At 34.7% G+C, this 25,645-nt stretch overlaps 1 protein-coding gene across 1 annotated transcript in view; it reads left to right on the top strand.

The window, feature by feature from the left end:
• CFAP47 (cilia and flagella associated protein 47) overlaps positions 1–25,645 on the top strand; it is a 291,486-nt gene that overhangs the window by 107,036 nt on the left and 158,805 nt on the right. Inside the window, exons 37-45 of the mRNA XM_061454415.1 lie at positions 335–469; positions 977–1,089; positions 6,968–7,118; positions 8,018–8,106; positions 9,201–9,287; positions 15,064–15,140; positions 17,175–17,320; positions 22,450–22,558; positions 23,426–23,652. Of these exons, the coding sequence (XP_061310399.1) occupies positions 335–469; positions 977–1,089; positions 6,968–7,118; positions 8,018–8,106; positions 9,201–9,287; positions 15,064–15,140; positions 17,175–17,320; positions 22,450–22,558; positions 23,426–23,652 (1,134 nt within the window). The remainder of the gene's footprint in view (positions 1–334; positions 470–976; positions 1,090–6,967; positions 7,119–8,017; positions 8,107–9,200; positions 9,288–15,063; positions 15,141–17,174; positions 17,321–22,449; positions 22,559–23,425; positions 23,653–25,645) is intronic.

Below are 25,645 nucleotides of genomic sequence, written 5' to 3'. Positions count from 1 at the left end.
AATTTTACTTGCTTTTTCGTTATGCTTCATTTTTGTAAAAGGAACCTCTGTTTCTGCTGAACTGTGGGGAAAAAAAATGTGGTTTTAATTTTTATCCTAGGTTTATTACCAGAGCATGTTAGTGGTCTTCAAGAATGAGCTTTTTTTGTGCACTGCCAAGATTCATATTCATCTTAGCTATGTGCCTAATTCAGTTATTAAAAGTTAGATGGAAAATATTTGTGTAATAAGAATTACCATAACTTTTTGGGTTTCACCTTCATATCTCTAAACTGTACAGGTAAAATTTAAACAGTATGTCTGGTTATTTTTCCTTTTTTCTTTCCAATATTAGGCCAGTGACATCTGTGATCCAAACCCAGTCATGATGCTTATTCTATGTGTCTACCTATATGAAAGTCTCCCTCACTACTTACCCAAGAACACTATAGAATTTACAGGTGCTCTCCATGCAACAGTTATTAAACAGGTACTAATACCACTGAATTTAGATTCGTAGCAGTACAAGGCCAAAGCATTGTATGTATATCTGTGTTTATATTATGTATATACTGCAACAATGAATCAATGGATTTCATGTCATTTGACTACTAAATGTAGAAGATGGAAGTATGCATCTTCTTTTTTAACCTCCTCAGGCTTGGGATACTGAATTCTGTTGCTGTTTTTTACCTTTGCTTGTAAACACAATAAAAATCTACAAATCTAACAAATCTGAGGTAAAAGACAGAGAGGAATAAAGATTAACAGGCATAGGAGTGTAGTGTATACTGCAAAAAGAGTACCCAGAAAAACTGCGGTTGGATAGTCTGTGGGAAGCCCATGCTTCTTTAGAAGAAAAATTATCTACCTAAATATTTGAAGTACTTTCTTATTTTGTGAAATCCTTAGTCTGTATTTTGGAACTTAGCTGCAGAATACACCTTTTATACTTGAAAAATTGAGTAAAAATAGGCTGATGTTGTTGTTGTGATAGGTGCGTCTGAAAAACCCAAGCCGTAAAACTTTGGTGTACAACGCTATTCTTGTTGGAAGAGATGCCAATGATTTCTCATTACCTAAAGGGAACACTGTCACCATTGCCCCTAAGTAAGTAATGTTTTGGGCTTTTTTTGTCATTAACAAGTCTAGCATTATGGAAATATAAACTACTAATTTAATACTGGTGGAACACTAGAAATGTGTTCAACTACAAATGGCAAAATTAGTCAATATAAAGATCAGGCTTTTTTCCTAAACCCAGAACAAGTCCAGAGTATTTTTTCAGTGGGACATTTGCATTTTAGCTCAATAGATGGCTTTAAGAGCAGAATACAAACTTTCAGATCATTAGAGGAGTAATCTGTGTCCAAAACATATTTTTGTTGCAATGTGTATTGAGAGCTTTAATTTTCAGTTTGAATCAGCTATTCTTTTGTTGCCCAATTAAAGCTGAGTTATCTGCTCTGAACTTGATTCACAGTTTTTTACATTAATGCATTATGGAAGCATGAGCAGGTAAAACTTCTTTCTTCTAAGATTTCAGTTTTTTTTCTTAATGGCTAGGAATTTAAGAGCCCATGACATAGGTTTTATAATCTTGCTAGACTGCTGCTTTTTGCCTCCATCCTTTCTCCCCACAGAGTTGGAAACTCTTGCATTTCTGAAAGCAATTTTGGAGAGATTTAATTTTGGCAAAACACTAGGTTGTTAACATTTTTGGTATCATAAATACTCATGGTATATTGCCATCTTTTTCTTTTTGTTCACTAATTATGCTTTTCTCTTTCTTTGTGCTTTATGTCTTTATGACTGCATACAGGAAGTTCAGTAATCCCCATTTAACCAGAGAGGACAAGATTAGCAGTTACTCTGTCTGTCAGTTAAGAGTTTTTAAGTTTAGGCTGCAAGTCTATTTAAGGTACTCCTTTGCAGATAAAATGGATTAGAGATTGTCTAGGAAAGGAAAACACATGTCAACATTTGTATGAAAATATCCTGTGAAGAAGAAAAAAATCAAATATATATTGTCAAATTCCAGAATACACAACATAAATATAGTGCACTTTAAGGATGATTAATATTTCAAATGACATGCAAAAGGGAAAACAAGTAATGTTATATTGATTTGATTTCCATTTCTGCTGCAAATACTTCAAATGAAAATTAACATAAAAATGTAATCCTTGTAAATATCATGTTTCTCTGAAAGGTTGTAAGCAACCATTGTTGTTTTTCACTTCACCTTTAAAAACACCCCGATAAACCAAGACACAAGTAAATGTGAAAAACCTTGTCACTGAGCTACTTGGCATAATATATAGCAACAAACATGTGAAAAAATGCAATAGAAATAAAAGCTTGTGGAAATGCCAGTCATCTGCTGGTGACTTATGCAGAGTTTATCATAATCAGAGTCACAGAGTCAGCTAGGTTGGAAGAGACCTTTAAGATCATCAAATAACCTTACTTGTAGTCTTGGTCACTAAGCGAAAAATAGGTTCTTTGTACTTAATAGCTTTCTTAATATTCTGATGGATGTGTTTGAGAATTCCAGTGTGGGGGTGGGAGTCTTGTAGGTGTTTTATATTATTTCATAATCTCACAGGTGGGTTTGGAAATGATAGTAATGTGAGTAATAAACTAACACAGTTGTAACTGATTATGTGTAGGCTTATTGCTATTAGTGCAAAATGGTAGAGGATTTGTAGGAGAGAATGTTCTGCTTTCTTTGGAAAGAATGCTTTCAGAGAAACTCAGAGATAGCAGGTAGGCTTGTAACAGACTTCTTGAAAAAAAAATATATGTGGCCTAAATAAAAAGCAAGGGAGAATTTTCAGTATATTCAGTAAGACATTTGATGGGAGTGTATTAGTAAAGCCTATCAGAGTTGTTTTTTTTTTTTTATGATAATGACTATGATCTGTTTAGGAATAAGATAGTTAGAAATAAGCCCTTCACATTAAAGTTCTTTGTTCTAGTTTTTGAAGTAAATAATCCATAAATATGGGATTGAAGGCAGATTAATTAATGTGTTAAAAATCGCTAAAATCGCTAAAATGTAGGAAAACCTACTTGCTGTATCAGAGAACATTTCTACATTGAAAGCTGGAGGTATATGTTGAAACTTTCCGAGTATCTGTAATGGTTCAGAAAACATATAAGGTAGGTAACCCTACATTCTTATTCCCCTGAATTGAAACTGTTCCTTATGAATTTATGAATATTATGTTTAAATATGGATATGCCTTCACCACTAGTTTGTCCTTCACTGCAAGCTAGCTTGATTCTAGCCAGCCTTTTTATCTCTGAAATGACAGGTCCTTTAGATAAACTAATAAAGACAAAGCAGTTAAAAATAGCAGCTATTGCCTACTGAAGGCCTGCTGTAGAGCTTCAGTCAATTTGTAATGCTTGCTTTACCAAAGTGTCAGGGTAAAAGGTCAAGGCAAATATTAGCAGTTCAGAGAACCTTTACTCATGAGTGTTCAGGCAATTACAGCTGAAAAGAACTATAGTCTTGTTAGGGAGGCTAAAGAAACTGAAACTTGTCAGTCTTCTGGTTGGAGAGCTGGAAGACTTTTAGAAAGACGTTATGCATAGAGATGTGTCTGTAATTATCTGCCAAATTCCTATATTTAGAAGTAACTATAATTGGATTTGAGATGACTGTGGGTCATTGTAATCACTTATGAGGAGTAAGCGTGACTGACTAATCCTGTTGGACCTGCTGTGTGAGCATGTTTGGCCTGGATGATTCTGCAGATGAAGGCCCATTCTGAAAAAGCTGCATTTACTCTCTGGGAGATACGAATTGCAAGAAACTGATAAGCTAAACAGATCAGGGAAAAAATTGAGAAGAAAGGCAAAGGGTAATGAAGAGGAGTTACTTAAATAATTAGGAAGCAGTGTGCAGCATAAAATATTTTAAAGTAACGGTAACAAAGTGATAGAAATATGTAGTATATTTCTATCTGTATTTTCAAAGAAGCATGACAATGCATTCTGTGGTCCAATACTAGCTGGAGAAGCTCATAAATGGCTGTGGTGGGTTAAATGTGGCAGCTACCAGACGCTTATCTAGACACTCTCTTACTCTGTCTCCTCCACAGAATGGGAGATAAAAAAATGCTAAAAAGGTTTTTGAGTTGAGAAAGTTGGGGACACTGCTCACCAGTGACCATCACGGGAAAACCAGGCTCGACTTAGGTGAAATTGTTTTAAATTTCAGTTAAAATGGACTTTTGTAGTAGGAAACAAAGATAAAAATTAAGACATCACCTCATGTATTCCCCACCCTTTTCGCCTAAACTGGACTTCACTCTTTCATTCCTGAGTCCTCTACCTTCTCCCCTTGCCATCCTGAATGGCACAGGGTATAAGGATGAGCAAATGGCTTCAGACACTTTGTAACAGTTCCTCTCTGCTTCTCCTTCCTCCTCACGCTTTTCTCCTGCTCTGTGAGTCCTGCCATGGGCTGTAGTGTTTCAGGAAAAAATTTGCTCTAGCATGAGTATCCATGGATCACAGTTACTTCAGGAAATGTTTAACTGCTCTGGCATGGGGCCCTCCATGGATTGCAGCATGGGTGTCTGCTCCAGTGTAGTCCTCTCCACGTTACAGGGAATTATCTGCTCTGACAGCTGGAGGACTCTCCCTCTACTTTTCTGACCTTGATGCTCCCACTGCTGGTTCTTACTGTTTTTCCTCACTCCTCTGCCCTTCTGATGTTTTTGCCCTTAAATACGCTTTCACAGAGATGCTACCAGCTTGGCTGATGGGCTCATCTGGATCCATTATGGCACCAGCCAGAACCATTTGTGTCCTGCACAGGGCAGCTCCCCATCTCTTCTCACAGAGGCTGCCTCTACAGCCACTTGCTACCAAAACCTTGCCACCTATGCTCCATATCTGTCAAGAATGAATATTTTATATCAATTGGTCAAGATGAAACTGGCTTTAATCCTAAGCAGCTGAACATCAGGAAAATCTTCCAGAGACTATACTGTCATTCTGCTCTGGCTTTCGGGATGCATCAGAGCATTCTCAGTGTAGCTGAGTGTCATACCTTGCATATGATGTAATTAATCTTTCATCTGAGATTCCCACTCTGCAGGACACTGCACTATGTTATCAACTTGCAGTTCACAACAGTAATAGCATAAAGGTGTCTAAGCTGTCTTATGTGTAGACATGCATATAAGTTACTCAGTCTGGGTATCTTAACAAGAGAAGTGAGGAAAATTACTTGATCAGTATTTAAAAGTGCCTTTCTGGGAAAGGGACCTGTTTAACTGCAAACAATATACAGCAAAACTTTTTATAAGAACAAGAGCTTGAAGCTGAGTTGTACAAATTCAACCTGGAACTATCAAAAAAGATTTTCTCTAGAGGGGAAAAAACCTGTATCTGAATGACAAATTCTTTAACTGTTGGGGTTTTGCAAATCACAGGACATTTAAAATAGTGCAGAAAATGACCTCAGAAAGTAATTTAATCCAGCCTTATGCCTCAGATAATATGGGGTGCTTTCTCAGAAAAATGCTTCTGCCAAACACTAGTTATCAGAAGCAATGGAAGGATGGTTGGGTTGCACATAGTAGCCTGCAATGTAGAACTACTTTGGATTGTCTTATCTAGTGATTTCTGATCCCTCCTAACACCTTTTCATCTTTTTTTTTTTTTTTTTCCCTACACTGGAGAACAACAAATAGAATTTGGTTGCTTGTGTTTTTGAAAGGTGGCACATGCTGAGCTGATAAAGAAATTAAGAATCTTTGGCACCTACAGTGTATCAGATGAAGTGGGTGTGGATGTAGCTAGTTATAATAATATGAGAATGAGCAAGATTATAGAACAATTCCATGAGCCAAATTTTTCTCACTTTACATTGTCTACAGCACAGATGAAAAAAAAACCAAACAACTAAGCAACTTTGTGTTTTCCCTGGTGTTGGCTTTGCCACAGAAGGCAACAGTTGACAGTTCAAATCAGATTTCTCTGCTGTTGCATAAGCCAGAGGGCAAAGATCAGGAAGAATGCTCCATACACTCTATTTCCCTGTCATTCTCATACTTGTGACAAGAGCAGACTCCTTAAAACTTGATCCTTAAAGTGGTTTTCAAAGTGGATGTCTCAGGCACTATACTTGTCTGGGAGCCTGCAGTCCCAGGATGCATTTTCCGCGATGTTTTGAATGGCAGGGTGACTTAGTAGCCTCAGACTCTGGGGGGCTTAGTAACTCTTCACTGTCAAAATTGATGTCTCGGGCCTCTGCAAGAGGAACGTGAATGCTGTAAGAGCTTCCAGCATTGGAACTCCATAACTGATTCTCAGAACTGACATCCTGAGACGTTTGGCCTTAGGAAGAACTTTGCCCAGTATCATACTCCTTTATCCTACAGGTTGAGCCTAGAAATCATACTGGATTAATTCTATTGCCTACAGTCATCCTTTCTGCAGTTGGGTGAGCTTTTCTGAGTTCTGCTATATCCTTTTTGAGGATTTTTTCCCTGATTTTCCCTGCCCATGGCAGGGGGGTTGGAACTAGATGATCTTAAGGTCCTTTCCAACCCTAACTATTCTGTGATTCTGTAACAGGATACCTGGCTGTTTAACTTACAAAAATCTGTTCAAGCAGGAGAATAAAGTAAATAAATCAATTGTTAACTTAGGGTAATACTATAAGGAAAGAGAACTTCCTGTGCTGGTGCATGTGGGAAGAAAAATTAAGCTACATGTTGAGGTCATAAAAAGCAATAAGGACTCAAAATTTTTCTTTTTCTATCTATATAGTTCTTTTACTAAAATGTTTTCAGGTCTTTTTAGGTAGGAGATTGTTTCCAGAAGAAACAAATCACTTATTTTCTAGCCCCTTTCTCTTACAAAGAGTCAAAAAAGTGCTTCTGAATTGATATTTCTGAGTAATTTCTGAGTCAAAATGCGGTGCAAACTATTTAAACTATTATTATTGTCATTATTTTGGTAGGAGACAAGCAGCTATAAATGTGGAATTCACTAGTCGCTTTCTACACCCTGCTGAAGCAATGTTGCTTCTGGTCTCAAAGAATGTGGGTGGAATAGATGGTGCCACGCTGACATTCTCTCTGAAGTCTGAAGTCAACCATATTGAGCCTGCTGTAAGTTTATGTGTGTATGCTTAACACTGCCACAAAAATATTGTTCTTATGTACCTTATATCAAACAAAAGTGAACCAAGCTGAAACCTATGAATTTTCAGGTTTCCAATATTAGCCTGTGTACATGTGTAGAAAAGCCTAGAGGAATACCTAAGATTCCTAAGGATATAAATCACACTTAGATCCTGAATAAATTTTAAAATTTTGTTCCGATTGCTCTGAAAATAGATCCGCACCCTTTTGGAATATGAATGCTTGCGGAAATTCCATTGTGAAGGTGGTGATATGCTTCAACCTAGTCATTTCTGCTGTCAGATGTAGATGGTCAGCAAAATTTTGTTAGGTGTTGCTAGGTTTATTTGTGACCTTAGGCATTCTGTAGATTTAAGATGTATCCCAGAAATAGTAAGAGCAGAGATAGGCATGTGTTTCAGCATTTGTTATCAAACATTTCTTGAGAAGGTGTGGATAGATCCTCTTCTGAACTTAGATGGTGTTTATACAATTATCTCTCTCTTTTTGATTTCTTTTTTTTTTTCACATGACTTTATCCCAAAGCAAAAGACACTGATGTTAGAAAGAAGGATTGGGGCAAGAGAAAAAAACAGAGAGAATGTAATGATAAGAAAGAAAAAGGATGATAGCTCAATTCTGGGCCTTGTGCTATCATTTGGAAGAGTATTTAAAATGTGGTGAAGTTTAATGCATGTTTAAGAAGAAATAGGCTTCAACTGTTCTTTGCTGGCAACAAAGCCTAGCACTTAAATTGTGTTAATTTTGTAGTCCCCTGTAGTCAAACACATGGTTCTATTCTTTGTAATGTTTTCCTGTGTATGTATTATTCATGAATGTAGGTTTGTAACTTTTTCATATTGATAAAATTTTTTATTCTCTTTTAGGATATATTGAAATGCAAATCCCCATGTTATGAGCTGAAGAAAGTTACCCTAAATGTTACCAACCCCTTCAGTACTGATGGCATATTCAGGTAGGTGACGCTGTAAATTCAGATCTTTAATGATCATTCTGTTTTATCAAATCTTTTCCATAATTTTCTTCTTCTTCTTAAAAATGCAAAACCTTAAGGTTAAATTATAGGGATTTATATTACCAAAATTGTTACAAGCACTATGAAGTGGAAGCTATTGTCATGAACAAAAAAGATAAATAAGCTTTAATTGAAATTCATCTCAGTGTAAGCAATAAAGCTAGAGCTTTAATCAATTGGAGTTCATGAACTTTGCTTGTATTTTTGTGTTTGGCTGAAGTCCAGCAGAATTCCAAAGAGAAACCAACCATGTTAATTAATAGTTGGTTATTTTTCCCCAATCTGCTTTATCCTGCTGTTTTAAATTATTAAGCATGCGAAAGTAAAAAACATGGTTTTGCCTTGGGGCTTACAGCACTATCAGTTAATCTAAATTTTCATTTATATTCGTCATAGATGTGACAACTGCAGAGTTATAAGTATTGCTTCACTTAATATAAAAGAGATAGAGAGCTGTGCCCCTGTGTATGTGATCTGACTCCATATTTTTTTCTTTAGTCTATAGAGTTAAGGATTGGTTCATGTAATTGATTTATTTACAAGAGCCATTTCCAGTAATATTTTTAGCTTATTTTACTGATCTGAGTAACATATGTGTTGCATAAGCTGCAAATTAAATTTCTTTTGCCCCTATGGAGTGGGTTTGATACAGACACCTGTGACAGGATTGTTTTCCCTGCTCCAGTCATGTGCCCTGGCATAAGCCTTGTATGTGTGAATCTTATGAGTTTATTTAGCATCTGTCATTTTTTTTTAAGTTCTTGAGGTGGTCAACAAGGTTGTCTTAAATCAGTTCTATGACATGGATTAACTCCTTGGCCTAAATTGTGCAAAATGTTCTAAGTTATTAAATAAGGAAGAATGAAAACATTAATAAATTTTTTTTAAAAAAGCTGTTAATTTTTTTTTTCAGTACTTTTAATGTATCTCTAATTGAAAATAATAAGCTTATTTACCAAGCCTTCATTTAAAAGAATAAACTTAATGTTGTCTTCATTCTGCAAGTTAAAAAATGTGTACTAACCATACCCCAGGGTCACTTTGCTGGAATCCACAAGTTACTTAATGCAGCCAGAGGAGGTATATCGAGTGAAGCAAGCAAAGCAAGAGCAAATTTTCAGGTAAGCTCTAAATGGCAATTGCTAATTATAATATAATGAATTGTGTAACATTTTAATAACACATTACAGATAACTGTAGAGAAAAGATAAAGATATTGGGATAGGGGCAACTGTGGTGACTTAGGTGACTGAAACTGAAAACCAGTTCCAGTTCAGTGCAACAGGATTAGTTCCGATTCTTGGCATGAAGAAGGTAGAGATATTTGAAGGTGCAAGAGTAAGGTCAAGTTTTTAATTATAAATATGCAGTGTATAGAATTCTAATTGTGCTGAAGTGTAAGATATTACAGGTTCAGTAGGCTCCTGGAGATGCAAGAATAGGGTAAGAGGTTATTACTGCAGATATATTGATATGTTAAAATAATTTTATGTCTAGACATTACTGCTAGCTGACCATGGAGAGATTTTCTAACATATGAAATGTGGAAGGAGAAGGAGAGTTCAAACTAAGTGTGGTACAGATAATAAAGTGCCAAAGAATGAAAAAGAGAGAGCAACTGGAATGAGAATCAAGGAGGCATATAGAGAAAAATCCATGCTTGACTTAACGTCTGAAAGAAGGTAGTTCAGTCTTCAGTTGTTAGACAGTGAGATAAATACCAGTAAGCTTAGATGAACAAGCAGAAATCTTGGCAGGCTTTAAAGAGGTGAGATGTAAATCAGAATCACTGATAGTCAAATTTAAAGGAGAAAAAGAGAATCAAAAAGGTTTAAGAAATAAAATTTGTGGCACTCTCTAGAAGTGGCCCAGCATAGAGAAAGAGTAACCATAAATATCTAAAACAGTGTTTGGAACTTGATGGGTGTTAGGAATTGCACTATTATTTTAATAATTGACAGTTTAATAGCTCAATTTTTTCAGTCATAGACTGAAAATATTAATTCTAAGCCCTTTTCTTTGTGTCTACATGCTTTGAACTTAATAATCTCTGCAGGTCCATGTGGGGTTCTTGGTCTCACAGTTCCTTCTGTGTCCTCCAGATGTGTTAGATGCACTGCTTTAAACACTGTAACAAGCTTTACCTGGCAGGCAGTCCTTTTACCTACCACCTTTCCCCTCTGGCAGTATCACAGGTGCCCAAAATGGTGTTATTCACACCAAAAAGGAGACCAGTCGTTCAGTCACTGTGGCATGGGCTGATCCTACTGTGACTGGAAAGGCATACCAATCTGAAGCTAGGGCCCATATGAACTATATCCTTACTGGGACACAGTGCTGTATAAGCCAAAAAACCACCTAACAGTGACCCATGTCTGAGGCAGGGTGTCATTCAGTTGTTGCAGGCAAGACCTTTTTGAACATGGGGAACTGAATGATGTTTGGTGAGAAGGATAGATTTTTTTCTTTCATCCAGCTGACAGTTTTTCTTTTAAGTATACTGTGATAAAAGTGCCTGGATTTTTTCAAGGTATGAACTTTTCTATGCTTTTCCAAGCCCTTGGCGCTTCAGTTATTACCCTTGGTCTACATCTGTGTACCAGTATGGTCTGCTCGCTGTGGGAGGAGAACCAGGTGGAGAAGTGCACACCACATGGCCCAGGAATTCTGATGTAAAACTATCTATAAGCAGTTTTCAAGCATGTTGGTATTTTGAATTATGTCCATTAAAAAAGTATTGAATGACAGTAAAGTTCAAGGTTACATTTAATAGCTAACTTTCCTTCATAGATTTCCTTCTGCAGAACTAACAAGTGTAAAGGTATGCCAATGATTCACTAATAATCCTATTCTAAGACCACAACCAAGCCGTTTAGAGTGTGCATTACAGTGTTCATGAGTCATAAAAATGGCTTATGATTGCAGAGACTGATTTGCAAAAAAAGCTGTGAATGTGGATAAATATTTTTACATCAAGGAAAACTTTATAACAAAAAAAGGAAAAATTAATAAATTTCAAAGCTAGCTTTGCAGAATATTGTATATATCTTATTTTTTTAAACAGAGATAATACCCTAGCATTCCAAATACTTTTAATTTTTCTGACTATTGTTCTTATACTTTTGTTCTAAGCGGTTTCATGTGTCAAGGAAAGAGTTATGTTAAACAGAGTATCTATGTTTATTGACTAGCCTGGCAAGTCTCCTATAAAAGCAGCTCTTCCCCTCTGTCAGACCAGCTTCTCCAGTAGACCTAGCTTCCCAAATCGAGTTCCATGTTCTAAATAACCAAGCCCATGACTGTGGCACCATGGTTCTAACCATTTATTAACCTGCCAAATCCACCTGCTGTAGTCTCTGATTTCACAGTCATGACTTGGTATTCTAAGATAAAGCATTAAAATATATGATGTTTTATATAAAATTTGTATGTTTATATCTTTATGTGAAATACTCATTTGTAAGTACAGAATACATAGTTGTACTTGCATACATCAGAGATCATTTTCCTTTCTGAAAAATAGCCTTTAAGTATAGGTATTAAAATGAATCCCCAGGGTAACATATTCTGAGAATTTTACAAGTCCATTTATTTAAGGCTGTGTTTTTTAATTAGCCTAGCAAGATTAACTGTTTATTTTAAGAGAGACCCAATAGCTATCAAATGCTGTATGTAATAATTATTTGCTATAAGCTGGGTCATCAAATTTTACTGCTATGGGAGAATGACTTTTATGTTTAGGTAATATTAAACCTGAGTCTAGATCTGAAACTCGCAGTATTTTTTTTATATACATTACACAGTATAGTTTTCAGCAGATTTGAGCTCTGTGCTTGTTGTAAATTAAACAAAACTCTCTTTCCATAAATGTAAGTGCACAGTCTTAACTCTTGTTAAAAACGGTAGGAAATATTTGTGAAGGATAGAAAACCATATAAAGTCGCATCAAGGAAATAAGATGGTAAGGAGCACAATTTGCTTTGAGTGGATGAAAATAAGCAAATATTCTGTTGTAAGTTGTTTTCTGAAGTGTACCTGTTCTTTTCAAATACACTTGAAAAGCAAATCTGTAATTAACTGTTTTCTCAGACAAATCCTTGATTGCATTAAGTTCATTGTGAATGATTAACTACACTGTTAGTAAACATAGATAATTCCTCTATTTTTCATGTAAAATAGGTACAGTGGAAGGGGCTTTGTTGTTCCTGGGTTTTTCAGTCCCCTCTTTTCAGAGCTATGACCTTGTACAAATGAACCTTTTATGTGAACAAAAGTAACTAAGTGAAGAGGAGAATTTAGTAGACATTTTTAGAACTTGCTTGAAGAGCTTCTCTTATGAGATTTGATGCTTCCTAGAAAGACCATGAACTACATATTGACATGGGATTTTACGTCCCTAATGCCTTATTGTTTGGTATAAATTCCTCAGATACTCTGAGCCAAGAGAAAAATTAGTGATTGTACAGAAAATCATGGAAAATTATGTGTATTCTGTGACTAGAAATATTGTAAAGTATGTGTAAAAAAGTGAGTCTCAAATGTGGTTTTGTTTTTTTTCCCCTCGTATAATAATTCTTGAGAAAAAGAAAAAATCTAAGGAATATTTTAGGCAAGAACTTTTTTAAGTAATTAATTTCTACTCTAAAGATGCCACATTCCATCTGTTTGGATCAGCACTATAAGTAAGAGAAATTATTTACACCAGGCAGAGACAATGGTAACAGCAGCCCCCTATTTTTAGCCATGAAATATTCAAATATTCCACCATCTTGTGCTTTTTCTTTAATAATTGAGCTCTGTTTCTTCTAAGAAAAAAAACATGGCTCAAAAAACCTTAACTAATTTTTACACTATTGATTTGTGGTAGTTCAGGAATACTTGTTATACAGAATTGTGGGATTCCAGTGGGATGTTTCTAATGGTTTAAATGTGGATCTTGCACATTCTGCATTGAGTTTTATTAACATTAGTGTAAAATCCGTGTTTTACTTAGCCTTACTGATTTCATTTGTAAAAAAATGGCCTGTCTTACCTTAAATACAAAAGAAGTGTATTTCCTATTAAATTTCTTAAACATATTGCTGTTTAATATTGCTGGGTCTTGGTTAAGCTAGCTGATATAAAGTCTCCCCAGTTTTATAGTAAGATGTGTTGTGATGTGTTCTTTCAGTATTACAATGTAGCTGTCTAATTTAAAAATAAATCTAAATAAGCAAACAAGCAAATAATAAATATGATCTTACATCTTATTTTCAAGACTGCATTTTCAAAATTAGATTGCTATTTAAAAATCAATAGGGAAAACACGCAGGAAGCTTTGCTATATATTTACAAAAAAATATAGATTAATTATCTATCCCTTGTGAGTTGTAAACACTCATGAATAGGCGGGAGAAGGCTGACAAATCAATACACTGGATTGTCCAGTGTATACTTGTATGTAGTATATATTTGAAACCCTGGTTCACAGTGAGTTTATTTAAGTACCTTAGAGAATTTATCAATATATGTGTGATTTGAAGTGAAATAGTGTGTCTTGAAGAATAGGAATTTAATTCAAAAGTTGTATTTAGTGATAAAGTTTTCTAAATTAATTAGGGATTTTTTTACTGTTGAGGTATAGTAGGACAAAAATCAAAACATCGCTGTTTTACATTCCAAATAGAAATTTGGAGACATCTTTCAAAGCTAGTGATACATCCTACTATATAAAAATTTTTCAAATGTTTGATTTGCAGATTATAAAATTTAATCTTCATAATTATTAATATTCTATGCAGTACCTGAAGTCTCTGCATTTAATACATATAAATGAAATATTAATGATAAAAATATATTTTCTTAAAGCTCTATTGACTTTACTGTCTAGGAAGGGTTAAATATAGGACTTTATAAAGAAGTGAACCTCTTGTGCATTTCCAGCCAAGATCCACAGTCTACATTCTCTTTATTTGCAAGTGAAAGAGGAATAATTCCCTGCTATCACACTATGTTATTTTTAAAAAAATATATCCCCCACAGGAAAAAAATTCAAATTTACATGGTGAAATACTAGTCCCTCTGAGGTCAGAAATCTGCTGCTGCACTGAACAATAAATAAAACCAACAGAATTAAAAGCATTAATGTGTTAATTGGAAAAAATGAAATGAGATAACATTTCAACACTTCCTGTATTTCACAAAATTAAAGCAGTTAAGGCCTGAACCTTTTTTTAAGAGTTGGTAATGTTTCCCCCACAGAAACACAGACTTCTGTTGAAATCAGTGGAGCTCTTCACAGGAGTTTAGTTTCTCATATTGTAAGAAGCTGCAGTCTCAAGACATGTCCACAGGTCTGAAAATATAAGTCCTAGTATGAGCACAATGTATCTGAACTGAATTTGATTTGCAGATATTTAGAGTTATTTCTATAGATTTTTTTTTTTAAAAGTGGAAAGACTGAATGGAAGACAACTGAGAGCATCAGAAGAATGCAGGGCCTTGCCACTTCATGATGTACCAGGGAACAGTTCTTTCCTATCTTCATAAGATATTGAAATGATAGAAAAGAACTGGAATGGAGGTCTGCAAAGGTGTTATTGAAAAGGAGTAATTTTGACTGTCAGAATATAATTGTACTTTTTTTAACATGGAATTTTGCTTATATGAATATTGCAGAGATATACTGGTTAAGTGAAGGGAGCATGTTCTGGTTCTGCTGTAAATAAGACTAGTAACTTAAGTGGCAGAGGTACTATTCAATACTATTGGTAGGTAGATGATTCCACAATGTGGATTTTTTTTTCCTGGAAATATTTGCTTTTCAAGTATTTATTCATAGAAAGGAGAACAAACCTAGCTCTTAATAATAGAAATATCCAGCTTTAGAATATTGCTTTCATTTTTTTTTCCTTTTAGCTCTAAAAATAACATATTACATTTTAAAAATGGTGCACTGCCTGAAGATCCAAATGAAGAGATCAACTTAAATTGCTGTAAGTACCTGTATACAATACCTCTTGTGTCAGTATGGTAGAAATTAGATTGTCTACCTAGACAAGATTTTGACATATAAAGTATGTTCAGTAATTATTATTTATAGAGAACTTATCTTCTTTAATTTAGTTAAATAATTTCTAAGGTTGTTCTAGGGATCAGGCATTTCTTTGCCTTATTTCCTATGAAATATCAGTCCACAGTTCTGTTAAAACATACAAATGTAGAGCTACAGCATTTTCTGAGACTGTTGCAAATTTTTAGGATAGCCTTATGAAATTGATTTTGTCCCTTTAGAAAATATTAGTTTGTGAGGTGATATGGAAAGCAGATTTGTAGTCCAAATAATTTAGCCCTTCTATATACATTGATTAGCTCAAATTGTATTCTGAGATGTGATTAAAAGCCAACTAATATGAAGTTCATAAAAATAAAATGTATGTACCCCAAGTAATAAAGTGGGGTACAACTATTGTACCAGTTTGTGAGTAGCTTACAAATGTTTTTATGGCTTTAATCAGATTGAGACTACAGACATTTTTTATGGTGTCTCAGGTCTTTGGAAATGAAATTATGCTTTCATTTCTTGTAGAAGTGCATTCCTGCTTTAAGAATAATTCCCCTTTATTCTCTCAATACCATGGCAAGCGAAACCTAAATAAGAGTCTTCTTTATGTGTTGTAAACCCTGACCTGAGAGAACATGTATTATTTAAACTAGAGGAATTTTTTATTTCTTTTTTTTTATTTTTGAGCAGCCATAATAAAAAGGAAGAAAATGGAAAAATAATTAAAAGAACCCCAAACCAAAAACAACAAAACAAACAAAAAAAACCCCAAACCAAACCAGAAAAACCCAAACCCAGCCAGACCTCCCCCAAATCCCCCTACTTATTAAATGTTGCTTTTTGGGCAATTGTTTTAGTTTCACAAAATCCAGAAAAAAAGTGAGGAGAGAGGGCTCTCACAAGACTAATTCAGTCTACTCCACAGTTTTACATACTTTGAATGAGAAAACCTTGAACGGAGACAAGTTTGAGAGTTAGTGCCTTCGGTAGTAAAAAATTAGTTGCTGTTAGGTCTGCCTTACCCTATTTGATGGAAAATGGGACTTCTGTCCTCTTGGTATTTGTGTGTGTGTGTCATTGTTTATGTAGGCTTTAGAAACATCAAATTAATATCAAATTTAACTGTTGGTTAAAGCATGAATATTGGGAAATTTGTATTTTTATTGTTTGGAAAAAAAATAGAACTATGCAGAGAAAAGATGGGTGGTGGCTACACCTTTCTTCAGCTTGGTTCTTGGTGGTTTTGAGGGGTGAATCAGTTCTATTTAGAGTTTGTCATACTTTTTTTTACATAGTGTTCACCCATTTCTGTTGCTTTCATTTGTACATCTATTCTAAAGTCTGCAAGCCAAGCTTGAATCAATGTCTGGTTCTAAGGTAATCCATATTATCAAAATATGCTTAGCAGATGAAAAACACATAGTGAGAAAGTAGTCAGACTTTGCCAAATTTAACCCCAAGATTCTTAATGTCTATGAAGAAAGCACTTTCTCAATTTGTGAAAACAATGCAAAGAAAGCAAGCTTGCCAGTACTTTTATCTATACTAGAGGATTTCAGACTATAACATAACATTGTTACTGCTACTAATAGCAAAACTGTTTGTTTAAATGGTAGTAAACTGTACTCTTCTTTCTGGCAGTAGTCATTTACCAATAGTCATATAGGGTGTAGATCCTTAAAGAGCTTTTGATGGTGCTAACAATTTTCCTAGGTCTTGTTTCATAGCACAGAATAAGAACATGAGTAGTTAGCAAAATCAAGTATTTAAATAATACAGCATGCAATACTGCAACACGTCTGCACAAGTGTAACTGAAGATACTGATTGCCAATTACAAATGTGCCTTAGATACTGATTACTACAAGAGGCTGTATACAGTATCCTTATATGTAACCTTAGGGAGCTACATTATTTTACAACCTGTGCTGTTGCATCTAAACAACCATTTAAACTTATTTTAACAGCTGACCAATACAGCCTCCTGCATGAGTTCTTCAGTCCAGTGGAAAAACTGTTCTTGGAAGGGAGAAGTTCTGCAGGCTTAGATATTCACTTCCTTCCCTTTAATCTGGAAAAACGTTACTGTAGTGTCATTCTGGCTAATGAACTGGTAAGAACAGAAAGTATGAATGGAAGGTGGTTTTCATGTGATTGCCTTATCAGTTAAGAATTGGGCTATGTTTGCCAACTGTGTGTGAATAGGGTAAGTAAATATACAAATTGGTTATGTACATATTTTAAGGAATGTATTTGAATGCATATGCAGTTATAAAGGTGTGATCTATATATGATATTATTATAATTCATGGAGGAAAATGTTGCTCAAGAAGTTGGTCAGAGACTAACATAAGATTGGATGCTTCAGTTAAGAAATTTAAACCAAAGTTTACTGCCCCATAATTAGAATTAAATGAAATGCTGCAAGTTACTTTTCATTGTAAAATGATTACAAATAAAAGTAATACTGCAAGGAATGTTATTTTGGTGGCTTTTCTAGGCAACTCATGTTAAAAACATATAATTTAAATAATTTGTCTCTATGTTGGAGCAAGAATAATGCTTTAGGATGAGACATATGCAGGAAGAGGATAAAGTCTTTACTTCTCTCCATCTTTTTCACTGTATCTAGGATATGATGTCAAAGTAGAATAGTAATTATTTTCCTTGCTCTGTCTGTATTTTAATTTGACTGCCAATCCAGATTCTATGCAGTCCTTGTGCTAATGAAGGAAAAACTTTTGAACAGATTGTACATCAATACTGACTCCATTACCTTTCAATTTCTCTTGATTCATGTAGCCTGGTTTTTGCATATGTATTTAATCAAAATTAATTTCATCAAATTACCAAGACCTGGTTTTGACCAACTTTCAGAGTTTAAAGTTTGTACACCAGCTTCTTTGATGTTCCTGTAATCCTTTATCTCAGCGGTCCCAATCTTATTTATCTGTCTTTATTCCATCTTCTCACAGCCCTTTAAACTCACTGTTGTGTTTTGTCTCTATCCATCGATGTTTTTCAACACCCTGTGTTTTTCTAATATTCTTTTATGTGTGGTTGATCTCTAGGCTTATATTCTGCTTTTTACTTTCATATGCTACCTCTGTGTTTCAGCTTTCCCTCTGTGCAGTTACATGCATCTGCCATTCTCTCTGACATGTTGTCATGATTTGTAACAATACACCCGAAACTAAATGACTTATTCTTTCCCCCTGCACGTTCTCCGCTTCCATATGTTTCATTACTATAGAACAGTACAAAAGACTTCTGCTAGTGTTTAGTGTTTGTTTTTATTTTTTAACCAGGACTTTGGCTATGCTGCTTGGCCAGCTTATACTTATTCTTGCTTTTAAAGGAAAATGAGACTAATGAAATAATGCCCAAGCCTGTCTGTCTGACCCTGTTCAGTATTTGAAACCACTGGCTGAAAACAAGCCATATGGCTGGAAGTCTAAAGAGTGTGCAGTTCACTTAAGTTTCTTAAAAGTAACCAGAGAGAGAGAAGATAGTCTGTCAAAACCTATAGTGAGACAGTGAGCTCATGCCTCATTGAGACCAGTGAATAACCCACAAAAAGGCTGTGTAAATGTCCCCATGTCAGAAGATAGTGATCTTTGTGGATGGTTCAACAAAAAAAGAATCCAGCACTCAGCACCATTCAGAAAGAGAAATTATTAGGAAAGAAGTAGAGTAAAATGTGAAATCTCAGTATACCTTTCTGAAGAGCTATGCTGTACAGATCTTGAATATTGTGTGTAGTTCTAGTCACCCCAGGAAATAATACAATGAGGATAGGGATAGGGGGAAGAGAGAGAGAAACAAGGGTAATTAGAAGGATGCAACAGTTTCTTTACAGAGACAGATAATTAAAAAAAATAAATCCTATAATTAATAAAAGAGATTGTTAAGGGGAGTTACAGGTACATAGCACAGAAGTCTATACACTGGCTAAGAAAAGACTCAAGCTATATTGGGTATAGAGCCAGAAAAAGAAATAGTTTAGTGAATAGAGACATGTTAATGGGAGGAAAGCAAATCTAAGAGATGTGGTCAGAGATATGGGATGGTTATATTTCATGTGGAAAGGGAAAAGAACGTTTCTGACAGCCCCAGTGTTGCCTCCATTGGTGATGTAGAAACATTTAAATTTAGACACCTAGCTAGTAATCATAATTTTTAACCAAGAACAAGTTCACCTTATCACAGTAGGAAGCATTAATACCTCAGAGAAGCCACCGTTATGTCCTGTATGGTAAGTATTGCTGGAACACCTGGTCTTTCCATCCTAGCTAAATAGGTAGGAAGCATTTAAAGGCTACTGAAAGTACAAGATTTTCTATATGTAGCAGTTCAGGTTAGAAAAAGTCCCATCTACATAAATGTATCCTTTGTAAGACAATGTGGTAAATCTTTTAGGGAAAAGAGAAACTGCAAGATAGCTGGCATGATTTTAGAGCTGTACAGTAATGGCACAGGAAGAAATTGGCTTTCTTAAATATTGTGTATATGGCTGCAATATTTCAATCATACCACTGTCTAATTGACAAATAAGTGTAGCTACCATGTTGAATGAAAATCAAATAGCTTCATACAACGATGAGACATATCGTTCAGGTATGGACTTGTGCTATATATAACCTAAAAAAATAAATAACCAAATATAGCATTTCTGTAAATTCTTCCTATTTACCTTCCTACCCTTTTGAACAAATGGACCAAAATAGTAATCAAAGACTGCTTCTTCATTACAACCAACAAAGAAGGTACTGAGGTTCAAATCCCCAGTTTGACTAGGAATCCTATCTGTCATTGCATTAACTATGTATCTGTAATAAAAGCAACAAGATACACTGGTTCAAGCTTGTTGACCTGCTTAAGGATGTTGCTTAAATTCTTTCAAAATAATCTGGGTGTTAACTTTTCTAAGGTTTGAAATGACAGCACAAGTTATTTATAGCATTTTCCAAGGACTTGTTTCAGTATTTCTGTTTTTTTTTAAGAAAAACATTCTTCAAATTTTTAGCATAGGTCTTTTCAGAGAAGAAATTATATACTGGTTAACATAACTGGATTGCTTTTTCTCTATATCTTTGTTTCTGAGAGCTAATTTAAATGTGAACATCTCAGGATTGCAATAATAATAATTTACTAAGTCATACTTTGAGAATGTCAGTCCAGACCTTCACAGCTAAATGTCTAATGTAGAATTAAGTGTTTTATTAGGAGAACAGTTTACTATATGTTATTCTTAATTACTGACTTGTGTGGAGAGGTGCAAATTCCTGGTAGCTATATATTCTCCTGAAATATCGGTTAGGAATGGGATTAGATAAATAGCTAATGGTACTTAACAGCTGTTTTCTTAACTATTTTTATTATCAGTAAACCCTACAAAATGTTGATGATATTCTATTTGCAGCTTATAGAAAATGGAAATATACAGCATTAAAACCATGGGGATACTAGCTAAACTCTCAACATACAGTGAAATACCCATTCTATTCCATCAGGAAGCATTAGGAAAAACTCAGCAGAAAGAAAACAGGATTTTCATTCTATGGAGATCAAAAAGCAAGAGCTCTTCAAAGCAAAGAGGGAAATGGGGTTCGTTCCTACCTATAAGCATACTGATATCAGCAATGACAGGAAAAGAAATTGATAGTAAAATGGCATCCTAGCAACCAGAACCTTCATGAAATTACTTGTATATACTGTGAGCTTGTTAGCAGTCCTTATGGAGCCAAATAACTGTGTCAAATAGGAATAATTCATGTTTAAATTGGTTCCCAGGAGTGGCTATTAGTTTCTGTGTGGGAACTCACTTTTGCTGTAGGTTTCTTTAATCCTTCCCAAGGAAGAACTGTCTGAACTTCTGAATCAAGGACGGGGAGAAAATGCCATCAAAATTGAATAGCTTTCCTTCTGCTGTGTCAGAAACATAACTGCAATGATTTCAACCTTAACATAAATGTGTTGGAACTATGAATAAAGTTAAAATAAAAATCAGCCTTATGTTATTGAGCACTATTAAAGGGAAAACATTGCATTGGTTAGAAGATGGACTAAGTTCCATAAATTATTTCCTTCATATCTGGAATAAAGGATAATATATATTATTCTTTATAACAGAATATGATTTTTTAAGACGGAGTTTTACAGAATGTGGTTTCCAGAAATAAAGAGATGACCTTCTGTGCAAATTATATCAGTTGTTATATCAGTTCTACCTTGCAATCAGTAGAAGGTGATGTTGTCCAAAAAAAGTCTGTGGTAAAGAAAAAAAAAAGTTATCAAAACAATAGTAATATATCTCCTGCCTAGTTCAGATAGATCTATAGATCTGGAGTACTTTAAGTGAATTTTTTTTTTTTTTTAAATGTGTCTGTCTTTTCTTGCGCCATACTTTTTTTTAAATGTATGATTCAAAGCATTATTTCTCTGCTAATTAATCTATCATTTCCCCCTTGAAAAATTACTGTGTTGCTTTGTTCTAGGTCAAGTTTATATTTATATTCAAGCTTTTGTAGTTTTTCCATTATTTTAATGAAATAAATCAGATTTGTTAACTCTATTTCTTCTTTATGGAGAATTTGTACATAGAATCATAGAATCATAAAACAGTTAGGGTTGGAAAGGACCTTAAGACCATCTAGTTCTAACCCACCCTAGACCATGTTGACCAAGGCTATGCCCATCCTGGCCTTGAACATTGCCAGGGATGGAGTATTTACAACTTTTCTGTGGGCACCATCTTCCTGTCTTGACTTTTGCTCTTTTTTGGTTTATAGAGAAATGTTACTGGCTCAAAATTACTGTAAACATTTTTCAAAAAAAGTTCTTAACTGTGAAGTAAGTCATGAATGAATTTGCTTACGTTATATATACCTATAGCCCATAAATAGAATTCATTTTATTCCTGTATTTATGGGTCAGGGTATACTTATTCAATTAAATTATATGAGAAGTTGTAAAGGATTAAATTAATTGAAATTTCTTGACTTTTCACATTTAATATTCTCAGTTAAAGGTACCTTATTATCATAGCAGGGTTTGAAATTGTAATTTTCTTTCATTTAAGCATAGTTTTAAAATAGTAGGTCTCCTAAATATGTAAATTGTTTCACAAATCAAATTTTAAGTATTACTAGGGTATCTTTGGTTTTAGTTTTAATATCTTGCCTCATCTTCTGCATGAGTTGTTTTCTAAATTCTGTGGATTTTTATGTTCTTGCATTTCAGGTTGGAGAATTCATATATCTGATAGAGGGAACAGGTGATATACCTTTGCCTTCAGGATTGCTTCCAATGGATAGTCCAAATGTTTTGCATGTTAGCAGTATATTAGAAGGTAAAACTAATAGAAGGGAGAAGAGTAAAATAGAGCAAACAATTATCTCATGCAAATATTATTCAGTTCCCATGCATTTTTGCCCAGATTAATTAAATATATCTTGTAAAAGTAATTGTTTATAGTGAACTATAAGAAAGATATTACAGTGTAACTATCAGATGTTTCTTTTAATGTTGTCCAGTCTATTGTCTTCAGAGCAGCAGCTGGTTGTTAGCGAGCTTCTTTAACTTGTATTGTCTTCAACATAGTCTTCATAAACATCTTTTGATTATGTCTCTTCAGCTTTGGAATATAGGTAGTAGCCAGGTGAACAAGGACAAGTCATCTTTACCTAAAATTTTTCTAATTTTAAATTGCATGAATTTTATATGCAGTGTTGTGATTTGACAGGCAATCCAATATTTTTGTATTTAAACAGACAGTGATAAACTGCTGCCAATCCTATTTCGAAGCAGTGTTAGCTATTGTTTGAAATAATTGCTTATGGCTTCCTTTAGAGGAGATGCAACATCATCTAGCAGGGTAAAAGAGTGGGTGTGTCGTGTAGGTGTCAGAAAGACTTTTTAAACTTTCATTATTGTCATAATAGTAGTGACACTAAAGGCTGGGTTTTCTTGTTACCTAAGCAACTTGTGGTTTGTATTTCAGTCTATGTTAATTTTTATTTCCCCATAATGATTAAGAATTAAAAAAAAAGTGTTACTGCAGTAAATAGCATGTACTAGAGCGATAACACTAAACATCAAGGCAATTTTGTATTCTGGCATTTCTTTGGAGATTAGAGATTTTAAATGCTCCATGCAGTTATGCTACTGGTTGACAAATGTGGGAGTTTTGTTTCTTTTTTTTTTTTTTATTTAACAGGTCCAAGTTCAGTAGAGCCAGTTTTATATTTGAAATGTAGTCTTGATCAGATTCTTGAAGAAAATCTGAAGGTTCCAGTGATCAATGACTCAAGAGAAAGGGCTCTGGCTATTGCTGCACAACAGCAGATGTCAACTATTGAATATGAAAGAAGAAAGATCACAGGCACTCTGCAGAGCAGTAGTGTTAAAGTTGCAACTGCATTGTTAGGGCTGTCCAGAGTAGAGGTGAGAAACACAGTACTCTGTTACTCCAATTATTAATGGCTCTTGGTTTGTTTGCCTGTGTTTTTTAAGTTTCAGGAAACTGTGAAGTTATGGGTTTTGTTCACACATTCTGACTGTAATCCCAATTTCCCTCAGACACTGCAATATTTTACATGTTCATTCTGAAGCTGCTTTCTCCACTATTAAATACTTCAAGAAATCTTGGCTGCAGATAAAAAGAGCCTTAACATTTTACTATATTTCATACTCTACGTAATAGGTATCTGTATTAGTATCCTTCCTTATGCACATTTTTTGTAAGAAATGAAAATTCTCAAACAGGATTTCTCTTTAAAGAATAAGCTTTGTGAAAAAAATCGAGGAGAAGGAAAGACTTTTTCATGTCTTGCAATCCATACAAAATGGTTTGGGAAAACCACAGATCTTCTTTATAAGCTATAGCTTCCTACTTAAACATCATTCCAACCTAGAGCTATTTTCCCAAGATTTCAATATTCAGAAACAAAAAACTTCCCAAGGTGGTCTGTTAAACATTCAATTAGTACTTGTGAATAAATTTATAATAGCAATATTGCCAAATGAGAAAGCTTTTTTCTCATGTAGAATTCAAGTGCCACCTTCTATGGATAATAACCACACTCTAGGCTTTAATTTCCCTTGTGAACGTGATGTTACCTGGCTGCAGCTAGATCGCTGAGCAGCTGTGTTATTCCAGATTTCCAGTTAGACTGCTTCCTAAGTATGGGTTCCCAGTACTAAGAGGAAGTTTCCCTCATGTCTTGATGTTGCGAAATATATGCCTTTTATTTACAGATAAGCTCAAAAAACTAATACAAAACAAATTAAGTGAGGAAAAATGACAGAGTAGATTTTATCTATTGTATGTTTGTATCAGGAAGAGAATTGTAACCATGTAATCTGGATGCAAATAGTTTCCTTTTGGATTATAGCTAATCCACTGCTGTGAGAACATTTTTATAAGCATAATTGAAGTCCCTTAATATCACAGTCACTTAGCAAATACTTAATGAAAGACTTCACCGCTCTGAAACTGTGAATGTAATCAATGCAGAACATAATAGCAACACTTTTTGTACTGCTAGGTACGCTAAACTCTAGCACGAGTTCTAAAGTTGCCTGTATCATAGAAGAGTAGAGGACAATTAGATTAGATATAAAATACATTATGATGGATACTGACACTGAATAAATTATCATGTGAGAAATGAAATTAGTATGCAGAAAAAAGTATTTTGCGCCATGTACAGAAAGTCTTATAATTGCTTATGAAAAATAAAATGGAGAAGTTTTCTGTATACTGATCTAGAAAAAACACATTAAAAATATGTCAGTATGGCAAATCCCTAAGCACATTAAATCCTGAAAAGTTTTCCTAACAACTTTTGTGATAAATTCTTACTTACTGTCTGTATAAAAGTGACAGTATGGAAATTCTGGTGGTATTAATTGAAGAAAGTTTTTGAAGGGGGCTTGTATTCTATATTTAAATTTGGAGCTAAATTATGGATTTAGGTTCATTGCTTAATTGACCTCCCCTCCCTTAAAAAAAAAAAATTAAAAAAAAATCCCATCCATATCCTGTGGTTTTGTGAATTGTTTAGGCTCATGAAATCCTTTGGAACATACAGAATCATAGAATCAACTAAATTAGTAAATACCTTCAAGATCATCAAGTCCAACCATTATCTCATGACTGCAAAGTCTGTCACTAAGCCATTTCACTAAGGGCCTCATCTGTACTTTTTTGGACTACTTTCAGGGATGGCGATTCCACCACTGACCTGGGAAGCCTGTTCCAATACCTCCTTTCAGGCAGTTACAGAGAGTGATAGGGTCGTGTCCGTCCCCCCCCCCCCCCCAAGCCTTCTCTTCTCAAGACTAAACAACCCCAGTTCCCTCAGCTGTTCCTCATCAAACTTGTGTTCCAGGCCCTTCACCAGCTTCATTGCCCTTTTCTGGACCCTCTCCAGCA

The sequence above is a fragment of the Pezoporus flaviventris genome, unplaced genomic scaffold (genome assembly GCF_033815535.1).
Source record: "Pezoporus flaviventris isolate CSIRO_AGI_PZ_B2104156 unplaced genomic scaffold, CSIRO_AGI_Pfla_v1 ptg000015l, whole genome shotgun sequence".
In the NCBI taxonomy this organism is placed as follows: domain Eukaryota; kingdom Metazoa; phylum Chordata; class Aves; order Psittaciformes; family Psittacidae; genus Pezoporus; species Pezoporus flaviventris.
The sequence above is the reverse complement of the archived record's forward strand: the minus strand, read 5'-3'. Positions and strand labels throughout refer to the sequence as shown.